Consider the following 12625-nt stretch of genomic DNA (forward strand, 5'->3'; position numbering starts at 1 on the left):
GCCTGGAAAGAAAAAGCAGCAAGGATAACATTGGGAAAACGAAGATCTGGATTCATGGGCTGGTGCTGACAGAAATGACCTCTAACAGCCGAGCAAGCTATTTCATTTCTCTACACCTGGTTTTTTCACCTGTGGATTTCAGCTTTGGCCTAGAAATTTCAGGATCCTTTTTGGCAATCGAATTTTATGATTTTGCTTTGCAAGTGGGAAGCAGAGGTACACAGAAACTGTGATGGAATGAGTGTGTATCGATTGTTCAATAGAAGGCCACTTCGGTAGTCTAGATCTTCTCCTACCAGATAACACTATTCTACAAATCTCGAAAAAGCTCACATGCCCACGGCTCAAGCAAAGACAGTTACTGAAAATGAGAACCGCCTAGCTTCCTGATCCTTTAAATCTCCTAACAAAATGTGACAAAGTCACCGATTTGAGCCAAATTGGAAGGCTGAGGGCTGAATCTTTTGTTGAGGCAAGGTGTTTTATTAAAATAATTTGAGAAGACCTCGCATCTGGAAATTTAATATGAAGTCTCATGTATCTTGTTTCTATCAAAAAAGAAAAAGTCAAATGCAAAACAAAAACACAGAAAAATCCAATCTAGCAAGAATGGGCCCACACCCTCAACTGAGCTATGGCTCAGGGGAGGGGTGCCCACCTCCTTCAGCTATTGTCGAGTCACCCCGCTTCTGTGTGAGAGTGACACATATGCATGAGTTTACATCCAATGATTTAAGAGAAATCAGAACATGAAATTAAATTTCTTTTATTGCTGGTGCATTCTCGAAAATGCTTTAAGCCAAGGACTACCAGAGTCATTCCAAGGCCCCGTTAACTTGGGGGCTTGCAAATGCTCCTTCTAGAGTATTATCCCTTTACTGAAGGTTTGACAGATATTGGAAATGCCAAGAGCAGCTCCCTGAAATAATAAAAATACTGAGAATAAACAGTTCCGAAAACAAAGGGTAGCATCACAGAAGGTTAAAGCAGGAGGAAGCTTTAAAGGTAACTTAGTCACTTCTTCTCATTCTACAAATGAAAAGAACCAGAGAAAAAAAGTGACGCTTTGGCAGACACACAGTCTTGAACTTTCCAGCCTGTCACATTGCCTACATGGAAAGGAAGTTTGGACTTGGGGAGAAGAAAGGGAAGAGAAGACTAAGGGATGGGGTTACAGGGGAGATACCATGAAGAGAGAAAGGGGAATACCAGAATCAGGCAGGTGCCTTTCAAGTCAAAATTGCAACTATATCTCAAGTTTTAGTGTCACTAATGCCATTTAAATTAATGGCACAGAATTTTAATGACATACGTTTGAGATGACAATGATCTATGACATTCTAATATATAATACACACACAGATCTCCATGCATTGCAGCACTTATCACTGTGACAATTATTAATAATTGGCTCCACAATCGTCTTTCTCCACTGCACGACGTGGTAAGTTAGAGACCTTTCTCACACTGATATCTCAAACACTGATGTTTATTGAAAGCCAGCTGCTAAACTTTAGAAAACATCAGATGGATTTTTGTTTTGTTTTTGCTCCAAGGTGAAAAAAAAATAATTTATTCAACTTCGTTCCTTTTAAACCAAACCCCCAAACATTACATGCCACCCACACACCTCATAATGACAAAACCTGTGAACCTTCTGATTGCCTTCTTTTAAGAGAAACAATTTTGGAAATGTCATGATGCAACGTGATAGTAACCATGGTGGCTTCCGGTCCCAAAACTGCAGGAGATACAAGGGTTGTCTAATTCAGATGAAGGACAGATAATTTTCCCAGCTCCTGACAACACACTTACATTTGTCTGGAAAAGAATTTTATTTTGCTGTCTGTATTTTTCTCCCCTCTTTTTTAAAAAAGAGCTTAATTATTAAAGACATAGCGATGAAAATTATTAGAGGTCTGATTGCATTGTGCCACTAGACTACTTTCAAACACAAATTAGAAGACTTCAATCTTGTTTTATACCTGAACCCAGAAAGTAAACATAAAGCACATATGCTGAAAATTAATAATAAGGACAAAGTATTCACAAAGCTATGCAGATTGAGGGGCTAGTGTTATATTTCCAAAAGAACTGTGGGGTCTGCAATGGCATCCTTAAAAATAAAACCATAGAACCACCGTCATTTGTGATATTACTTACTTTAATGAACTGTGTTAATTCCCTCTTTTTAAGAAAATGTTCTTGCTTAACAAGTTCCTCAAAGTATTTTACACACCACTTATTCCAAACTACAGTGTATTATTTAATATATTCACAATTTTGCTTTCCTTCCAATCACTCCTGACACATTTCTTACTTCCCCTTGTCCCAGACAGGGCCATTTCTGTTTACAACCCCGAGAAACACAACACCACGCAGACTGAAAAGGCAAGACAGGTGCTGGAAAGAGTTTTTATTCATTTATTTCTCCTTTTTTCTCACGTGCTCACATATCCACACCTCCCAGTCGAATGGAATATGAGCAGAAGTGCCGCATCATCCAACTTTAGGATAATCGATGCTGTAATAAATCAGAATTACTTGGCAATGTCGTCCAAAAAGTCCTGAAACCATGTGCAGACTTGGCTTCCAGTCCCACTGCTGTCTGTTGCCACCTGCCTGGCTTTGGTTGCAAAATCTCTCAACCTTAATTTCATCATCGGTTCAGTATCTGGGTGGATGTGAAGATGCAAAGCGATGGAAATTGTGAAAGTCCCCTAAAAATGTCAAGTTGCATGCAAATGAATTATTATCCAAAACAGCCATTCATGACAGGGTCACATGATAGATGTCACTTAATCATCTTTCTTGAAGAGTCTATCTAGCAAGGCAGGCTTTGCAATCTGTTGAGGGGGAAAGAAATGTAAAACCCTCTTACGGTTATTTCATTTTTCTCTGGTAACTAAATTTTGCTGAGAGTTTTATCACACTGTTGAATAGATTTTTAGAATTTTTAGTCTAAATATGATGTATACCTTAACATAAATTAGAAGGAGAATTTTATTATAGTTAGGCATGTGCTATCGGACAAGAACTACCAGGTAGAGGGCAAGTCGTGGTGAACAAGAGGGGCCTCATCACAGAGGCAAACAGACCCAGGTGCCAGCTGCCACATCATGTTGTGACAATGACGATCCAACAGCTTAAGGAGCATCAGTGCCCCATATGAACACTGCTCTGGTTTTTGTTGATTTGAGAAATAGAGTCTCACACTGTCACCCAGGCTGGAGTGCAGTGGCACGATCATAGCTCACTGCAGCAGCTTTGAACTCCTGGACTCAAGCAATCCTCCTGCCTCAGGCTTCTGAGTAGCTGGGACTACAGATACACAGCATCACACCTAATTTTTTTTAATTAAAAATGGGGTCTTGCTATGTTGCCCAGGCTGCTCTTGAACTGCTAGCCTCAACTTAAGCAATCCTCCTGCCTTTGCCTCCCAAAGTTTGGGATTATATGCATGAGCCACCATGCCCAGCCATGCTGCTTTTTGTATTTTTTTTTTTTTTTAAGCCAAGTGAGTTTGTTCTACCTCTTACTTAACCACAGACTCATTCTCTCATTATCCCAAACTCTGGATCATTCTTGAGCATATACAGCTTAGGTGGAGAAAATACAATAAGGTGAAGGAGCACCAAGGATTGTTAGAAAGCCTCTTATTTATAATAACAAAAAGCTGACTTTGAGCAAACTCTTAAAATTCCGGGGGAGTTAGTTTCTTTTTTAGCACAAGAAGTTAACTAGATGCAGACATAAGACCCCAATCATTTCAAAAGAAAATTCAAGACTTTTAAAATATTGTTAAACTGGAGCAAATATTGCATCCATCTCTATAAATGTTTATCTTGCATCAGAACAGTGCCCCCGAATGTCTATTAGTTTTATAAGCAGCTTTTTGTTTGTCTGAGTTAAAACTGACATTGCATTTGCCTGTTCTTCTACTGGCATTTTTAAAACAGTCTTACACTAAATTCCACTTTATGATGGCTTGTATGTGAAAATACAATACTGAAAATCAAAAACTTGAAATTACTGGCCAGGTGCAGTGGCTCACAGCTGTAACCTCAGCAACTCCAGGAGGTTGAGGCGGGAGGATTGCTTGAGGCCAGGAGTTTGGGACCAGCCTGGGTAACAGAGAGACCTCCTCTCTAGGAAGAAAAACAAGATATCTAGGCGTGGTGGCATGTGCTTGTAGTCCCAGCTACTCAGGAGGCTGACGTAAGAGCATCTCTGGAGACCAAGATGGTGCCACTGCACTCCAGCCTGGGTGACAGAGCAAGACCCCGTCTCTAACATAAGTGAAAAAACCTGAATGACTATCATCTATGGCCCATGGATAGTGTCATCTTTGAGCTTATCAGAAATGCAGATCCTCAGTCCCCCCCCAATTACTAAATCAGAATGTGCATTTTAACAAGATCTGCAGTGATTCAAAGGCACATTAACATTTGAAAAGCACTGATTGTGAGTTTCACCTATTACCAGCTTAGCTTCCCTAACCCATGATCATTTGGCTTCCCTTCCTCCCTGAGTAGGTTTATTAAATTAAATTCAAAGCAAGGTGATAACTACTAAATAAGTACTCTTGCTAGCAGAAGCCACCAATGACTTCCAAGAGACTCTAAACAACTACCACAAGTGTATTTAGAGGCAAATCTTCTCATCCAATATTTAGGAAGTAAATTTGCTTTTACAGCATGTTGCCAAAATCCGTGAATGATACCACGCGGAACAGTCACCCCAGCGGTGACAAGGACCCTGAAGTAGTCAAGACCATTTCTTCACTTCGGCAGTTTGCAGCTCCTGTTTCCTCTGCCTGCCTGCCTGCCTGCCAATCGCCCACCTTCTAGAATGTCCATGATGTCATTTTCCCTCTGACTTACCCGAGAAATTATAGCCTTCAACTTAGGTAACAACAAAGCATCTGTAAAGTGTCTCCTTATTCCAGTTCCACAGTGTTGCAGGGATAGTTTCCTTTCAATGTGGGTAGGAGTGGTGGGGTACATGTGCCAAACTTTCTGGGAATAAGGGCTTTTTGTACTATACGAACCAGAAATTCGGGGGTACAGAGTCAATACCTGCATTAAATAAATCCATTATTGACCTCACTTGGAAGAGAGCTTTTGGCTTCCCAATGCTCTCATTTATGAAAGAAACTATCAGAAGAAGAGAAGTTGATAAATCAGTACAAATCTACAATTTGATAGAAGACAAGGTGTGGTGTTTGGTAGATCAAGAGGGTGACCATAGTTTACAATAATCTGCTGTACATTCCAAAACAGCTGGAAGAGAACAATTTGAGTATTTCTAGCATAAAGAGAAAATAAAAAACAAATATTTAAGGTGATGGACATCCCAAGTATACGGATTTGATCTTTACAAATTATACGAATACATTAAGTTATCACTTGTACCCAGAAACTATGTATATCATGCATCAATAAAAAATCGTTAAAATTTTTTTAAAAAAATAAAAAGAAATAAAAGCTACTTTGAAGTCTGGAGGAAAAAAAGAAGAAACCAGTCATATGAGAAGAATACAGGTCTCACCTTATTCTTGCCCTGTTAGAAACAATATTAGGAAATATTTCATGTCCTACTGCAGCCTGATGTAGTCCGAGAAGTGCAAGACTTGCCTGTTGTTTCTGCTTTAGCACCACAAACACAACCCTAGTAATTCCTATCTCTGAATTCTGCTGAAATGGGGTTGGGGGAGAGGCAGTGAGCTGAGCACAAAATACTTGGTACGCGCCATGCTGCAAACATAACCACTTGCAGAAGAAAATTCCAAAAGCACAACAGAGTTCGCAGTGGATTTCGGAGAACACAGTCCAAGCTGAATGCATTAACATCCGCCTAATTCTGAAAATTATCTCCGCACAGCATGTGTATGCACACAATAAGGCCATACGATGCAATGTGGCACAAACAATTAAAAGTTCTTTTCAAAGTGGAAATGCAAAATAGAACGAATATCTATTTTCTATAAATGAATCTAGCCATCTGCCTCGCAAGAGCAGCAGCAGGAGTACCCAAAACAGCAGAAACAGCAGCCTCTGGTGTTAACAATCTATTCTCAAATCTCATGCTCCACATTTCCCTGGCAAACAAGGCTAAAAATACAAGACATGCAACAAATAGTCTCTTAGGATCTGCCATTCCAAGGATGGTGTATTCAATCAGAGTAATATTTTCTGTTGGAAATTTAAAATTGAAAAGCAAAAAAAAAAAGCAAGCTATCATATTGGAAACTGTTATTCGGAATTTTAAGTGAGAATCCAATCCCAAAGTATATTAAGCTGAATAGTGAGAGGGTGGTTACTTTCATACTACATAAATCTCTTAGATTGATCGGAATGTATTTATAGGTTTATTTAAGCCATTCTGAATTCCTCTACAACTCTTGACAGTAATGAAGACACCATTTTAGTACTTTTGTCACCAAAACACAAGGGTCATTTTGTTTTCGGCATAGTTCAGAAAACTGTCTTGTTGTGGGCTCTGGAGTCGGAGGAAGTAAGTTCAAATCCAGGCCCTGCCATATACTAAACTCCACGACTTTGGGCAAATTTTTAACCTTTCTATGTCCCTCTTTTCCTATCTTACAAATGGGATTAGTAATACTACTTGTCTAATAGAGTTATTTTAAGAATTAAATGAGTTAATGTGTGTAGAGCACTTACAGTAATGGCACACGTTAAATACAATTATTATTATTTCATTTTCCAACAAAGCTGTAGAATTATCTTCTTTTAAGGAATAGGTGTAATATGACACAGCGTCCCAAACATCGCCAAACAGGGAAAACGGGAAATTGCAACTATATGTGCATTTACAAAATATTCATTACAAAATTTTTGCATGGTGAGTTTTGGGACACCCTGTATAAAAAGAGTGCTAACGACATGATGGTGCCAACGGTGGCCATTTAGAAATGAATGGAAAGCAGATAAGTGTCTTTACATAGAGTATGTGGCTTAGAAAAAAACAGGAAACATTTCCATTGGTTATTCTGTTGTGCTGTTCACGAAGGCATCAGAAGGAAGAGAAGACAATGACATTCCTGGCCAAGTGCTACTTCCTGGAGCAAGGGACAATTAGGATTGACAGCAAAGGTGTAATCAAAAAGGAGAGCACCTCTGGGGCCCCTGCGAACACATGTACCTGTCCGCTAAGAGGGTGTCCCGCATTGCCGCCACCTTAGGAGAATGCTATAGAATAAATCTTTCCTCGTACACCTGTCTTTGAAATTAGATTTTAATACATGTGGTCTGGGTCTCTAGCCTACATATAAAAAAAAAAAAAAAAGGACAAAACAAGGGAAGGGTATCAAATACTTGCTATCTCCTGAGAAACCAATTCCTTGATAAACGTTTAACGTTGGCAATGTTTTAAGTTGGGTACCATATTTGGTAAGAAGAGGATAATAAACAGGTTTCCAAATCACTGAGGCTGTAAACAGAAAAGTGCTTCCCTAATTAGTAAGACAGCATGGTCTAGAACTATCTGGCAGGTGCAGGCATCCAGTCCTGGGAGAGCTCAGGGCAGATCCACAGGTTCCAGAGGTTTCTCCATCCCATGAGTGCTACTTGAAGAGCCCCAGACCCACAGATGGACCATTCAAAGAGTGAAGAAGTATGTCGAGGGTGACAAGTGCTGTCACTGCAGGACCAGGCCAGAACAATTTGTCTCTTCTAAAAAAGCCATATGCTTAAAGAGATCTCTTGAGCAGAACACTTTGTCGGGTAGGAAAGAAGGTGCCACCGGGCTGCTCAAACTATTTAATAAAAGCACAACCCAAGAATCAAAAGAGACAAGTCTGGCAGGAAACGGGGAGAAAGGCTCTTTTCTCATAGTCCTGGGAAAGGACAGACTTTTGAAGAAAAGGAACAGAATGAGAAAAGGGGGAAAGAGGATGGCCTGATAATACTAAGGAGGAAATGACTATAGATTTAAAACTATGTAAACTAGACAGATAAGTGGATTATAAGTACATGTAAATCATATGACTTTATTATGCCTATAAAACAAACGTGTACTGTTCTTGCCAGTAACACATTACTCTAGTAATTGTAAGAAAGATTTCATTGCCCAGGAAATTTTTCAAAGCAAAGACTTGTGTGAAAGCCCAGCCTAAGATTATCTTCCTCTCTGCCTTTAATGAGTAGAATATCTTATGTACAGTATCTAATGCAGGAATCACAACCAGAACAACAGCAGTACTCCTTTTTTTTCCCCCCCAAAGAACAAAAACAAATCAGTATGACAACATGATGTGGATTCAATTAGCACTTGGCAGGTCATGAATAACTTTTAAACAACCTTCTTTTAAGTTGGAAAGTGTTAAAACATACAGTAATCATGGCAACAGAGTGCCTTCCTTACAGTACTCTGACAGGCAGAAATAGAAATCTGAAGAGCTAAGTCTTGCTTACAGAAGAGAAAAACATTGCTCCTCGGGCCACTAGTGGTTTCTGCAAGCAGTCTCTTGTCCCAAGGATCTTCCTCTTTGAGCACATCTAAAGCCAATCTGAAATCTCCCTCTGATTTTCAGAGGGTTTTACATAAATACAGAGGGAAAGAAAAGAAAAAGAATTCGGTGTAATCATTTATACTGCAAAGAAAACGCTACTGAATTGTTAAATATCCTCAGAACACCAAAGCAAATGGCATAATTCCGTATCTCCTGTTGGTTAGGGAAGGTAGGATGTCTTGGTTTAAGTCAACAAGAAAATCCTTGTACAACAAGAACTATTACTTGGATAAGTACGACCAACCCAGCTCTTACAGTATGGTAACTACCGCTCAGGCAAGATGCCGCAGGAGAGCACCTCATCTTAATGTTCATGAATGGACGCACCTGTCTGAAACGAGCGAACTTAACATTGAAAACACACCCTTTGTTCTGAAAACTCTAATTGTGGCCACCTGTCCAGAGCCAGGTGCACGTGGCTTCACAGGCTTCATTGCCTGATTAGTGCTCGTTTCTTGAGGAATCTCTGACAGACGCTAAGAAGAATGGGCTTCGTGCCCCAGAAAGTGAAAGTGAAATATGACATGGGAAATAGCAGTCAGATTTACAGCTCCACTCCATGTGTCTTGCATATTACTATGATCTGTGCAAGACATTTGCTGTAAATAAGCCTGTGCAGTGTACAGTATGTTTTCCAGGAGACCTTTAAAGAACAGCTTGCAGACAAGAGGTGCTAGCCCTAGTTTCACAGCCAACAAAACTCCATCAAAGAGGCTTTGGCATGTCCCCACCTCTTGTGTGGAGCTGGCTTCAAGACAACTTCACCGATCAAATTCCAAGGGTCAGCACCTGGAGTCAGCCACGGTTAGGTATTCCACACCAAAGAGCAACTGGAAACTCAGGCATTCAGATCAACCTTTAGAAAACAGAAGGCTCACGTTCCCCCCGGTAAGAGTGTATTAAAAACAACTGGGCTGACTTTGCAACGAGGCATTCGCGGTAGTAAATTAAATGGCTGAAGCTTGTGCTTTTTCCAGCACCATCACCAGCGTGCAATCACTGACGCTCACGTTTAAACCTTTCCTTCCTGAAAAAGCCTGCCCCATTAAAGAAAAAAGAAAAAAAAAAAAACTTTTCAGGAAATGAAATGCAAATAGGCATCATAAAACAGAAAAAGCCTCTAGCCATCTTTTTTTTTTTTTTAATTTTTTCTTTCCAGGCAGCACGACTGCTTTTAACACACCGTGGGCTTTTCTAAAAATGAGATTAGTTCTTCTGTGATCATCCTCAGCCCTTTCACCGTCCGTCCCCGGCTGGCCAGAATACGGCAGGAGAGCGCCAGGGCAGAAGGTGAGGAGGTGGTCAGCTCAGTTACACCTCTCGCCAGACGAGCGTTAGGCAGATCATTTAATGCAATCACATAGTCTAAGCCTAATGGACGGCACGCAGGGAAGGAGAAAGGTAAAGACGGGCAGGAAGAACCTTCCGGATTTTTTTTTTCCAAAGGTAAAGCCACGGTACCCGCCAAGCTATGTCTGAATTTGCCTCTGATCATCTTCAAAACAAGTCCTTGGGATTTATCTCTAAGTTGATGCTTCCTGTCCTCGCTCAAGGTGGAGGTGAAACCAGTTGCAAGGTTTCACTCTGCTGGAGTCCGGAGGAGCCAAGAAAATGGGGTCTAAGCGTGTAAGGAGGGAAGCCGCGGAGGTTTCCCTGCTGCTCGCGGGGCCGGGGGAGCCGCGGCCGGGAGAGGAGGCGCCTGGCGAGCAGCCTCCGGCCAAGCGCTCGCCGGGCTCGGCGCTGCAGGCGCGGTCACCCCGGCACGGTGCACGCGGGCCTCCGCCAGGGCAAGCCCGGTGCCGGCTGGGACCCCGGGCTGGGGTCGCCCTAGCGGTGCCAAGCTCGGCGCAGAGCCAGGGGGCTCCAGCTTGGGTGTTACTGCTCCCCGAAGGGAACAGGCGCCCTCTCGGGTCAAGCCCACCCTGCAGACACTCCCATCCCCCGAGCCCTCTCCCCAGAAACTCTCGGAGCCCGCTAAGGGCGCCCACCCACGACCGATCGCGCCTTACGAGGAAGTGGAGAGGACAGAGGAGAGCGAGACTGGAGCGAAGACCCGGCTACTCCAATCTGCAGCAATTGGGGAGGGCTTGGAAAATGGAGCAGGTGATACGACTAAAGGGCAGGGGCCCGGGTCACGGCAACCTGTAGGATCGCTGCAGATCGCAAACTTGGCTTGGAAGGCGGTGGTCCCCGCGGAGTCCTCCACCCGACTCCCACCCCGTTGGGCTCGGCGCGCGGAGAGGTGCGGGGCGCAACTTGGGAGCCAACGCCAAAGGTGCGGGTCCCGCTCGATCCGGCTGGCGCCCCCTCGCCCGCGCCCCCCAGCACTTACCTCGGGCCGCCGCGGCCCCCGCCGCCCAGAGGCACAGCCCCAGCCACCGCAGCCACCGGCGCGCCCCGCCGCCGCCGCCGCCGCCTCCTGCGGCCGCCGCTGTCCCCATGCTCTTCGCCCCGCGCCGGGGCACGGCTCCTCGTCCACGCTCCGGGAGCCCGGGAGAGGCACGGCGACGCAGGGCCCGAGGCGAGCGGGTCCCGGGGGTCTTCGGCGAGTGACTCCGCTCCACGGCCGCTCCCTACAGCAGCGGGGCAGGGCGCGCCGAGCCGCCGCTGGAGGGGCACCCCGAGAAAGCGCGCGTCCCCATAGCCTGCCTTAGCGCGGCGACCGCCGCCACCGGAGTCGCCCGCCGTCCCCGCCGCGCCGCCGCCGGACCGCGGACTACGGAGCGGAGGAGCGAGTCCGCATCGCTAATGAGCCCCCCGCGGCCGCCCCGCCCCGCCCCTCCGAGCGACAGCCAATGAGCCGCGCCGGGGCGGGGCGGGGGCGGCGCCGGCGGGCGGGGGGCGCAGGGGAGCGCGGCGGCTCCACGTGCCCCCGGGTGCTCCGGGCCCCGCCAGCAGCCCCCGCCCGCGGGAACGGAAGCGCGGGAGCGGGGGACAAGTCCACGCCTCGGGATGCCAGGCGCGGCCGGCGGGCCTCTCGGAGGCGAACGCAGCGCAGAAGGGTCCCCGGGCATCTAGGTCGCTTTAACTCACCGTCGGCTGCTTCCCGGAGACCTCTGTTTTGTTCATCAACTTTCAAAGTCCTACCTCTCCTGCGCCCACTTTTTAACATCAGATCAGACATCGCCCCTAAGAAAAAGAAAGACTTAAAATCAATGCAGAATGGAGGGAAAAAATAATGAAATAAATCCATGACTGCAACTATGCCAACTGTGCATGCATGTAAATAAAGAGCTGGGAAATTACAATTAAGGATTCATTAAGGAGTGTGTGATCGATTTTTATTTTACATTTTTTTCCCCCCTCTGATTTCCTTTTCTCTTGTCCTCATGACTCTGGAATCTCCAAACTTTTCAACTTTTCATCTTCTTGTTGTTGCTTGTGGTTTTTTGTTTTGTTTGGTTTTGAGACAGGGTCTCACTCTGTGGCCCACACTGGATTGCAATAACACAATTATGGCTCCCTGAAACCTTGAACTCCTGGCCACCAGCTATCCTCCTGCCTCGGCCTCCCGAAGTGCTGGGATCACAGACGTGAGCCAACACACCTGGCCCCCAAACTTTTCAGAAGCTCCCTCATTTCTGATAGCTCCTATTTTTATTAGTTTTAATCTGCGCCCTGGGAATTGTCTTTCTAGTAAATACTAGGGAAAGGAGAGACGTGCTGGGCCTTTATAACAAGAAGGAAATAAGACTTTTTTAAATATGGTGGTTTGTTTCTTTTTTGTTTGTTTCTTTTTGTTTTTGTTTTGAGACAGGGTCTCTCTGTGGTTTGATTTTTAATAGATTGTCAAATTTTTACTTAAGGGGCTTTTGAAAGTGCTTCTCAGTTGCCGCTTATACTTCCTTCTGCTGAGGGAGTAGCTTTAGAGAGACTTTCCCAGGCCGCTCAGTTTCGGAGCAAAGAACACGTCCAGGGAGCTGCTCTGAGTCCCAAGCCCCTGAGGCAGCCACCCCAATATCTCTGGAAGGGTAGGGCCCTCAAAGTGCCGCCAGAACTCAGCTGGTCACAATATGTGTCCCCTATTGCCTGGTTAACCCGATTAGAAAAGGGAGCCCCCTTGTGAAAGACAATCTTTCCAACAGTCCCCAA

The 12625-nt window shown here is 44.5% G+C and overlaps 1 protein-coding gene across 1 annotated transcript in view; it reads right to left on the bottom strand.

Annotated features, from left to right (window-relative positions):
- UNC5D (unc-5 netrin receptor D) overlaps positions 1 to 11273 on the bottom strand; it is a 494392-nt gene extending 483119 nt beyond the window's left edge. Inside the window, exon 1 of the mRNA XM_045535353.1 lies at positions 10866 to 11273. Within this exon, the coding sequence (XP_045391309.1) occupies positions 10866 to 10974 (109 nt within the window). The 5' untranslated portion in view covers positions 10975 to 11273. The remainder of the gene's footprint in view (positions 1 to 10865) is intronic.
- Between the last annotated feature and the right edge of the window lie 1352 nt (positions 11274 to 12625).

The sequence above is a fragment of the Lemur catta genome, chromosome 22 (assembly GCF_020740605.2).
Source record: "Lemur catta isolate mLemCat1 chromosome 22, mLemCat1.pri, whole genome shotgun sequence".
In the NCBI taxonomy this organism is placed as follows: Eukaryota; Metazoa; Chordata; class Mammalia; order Primates; family Lemuridae; genus Lemur; species Lemur catta.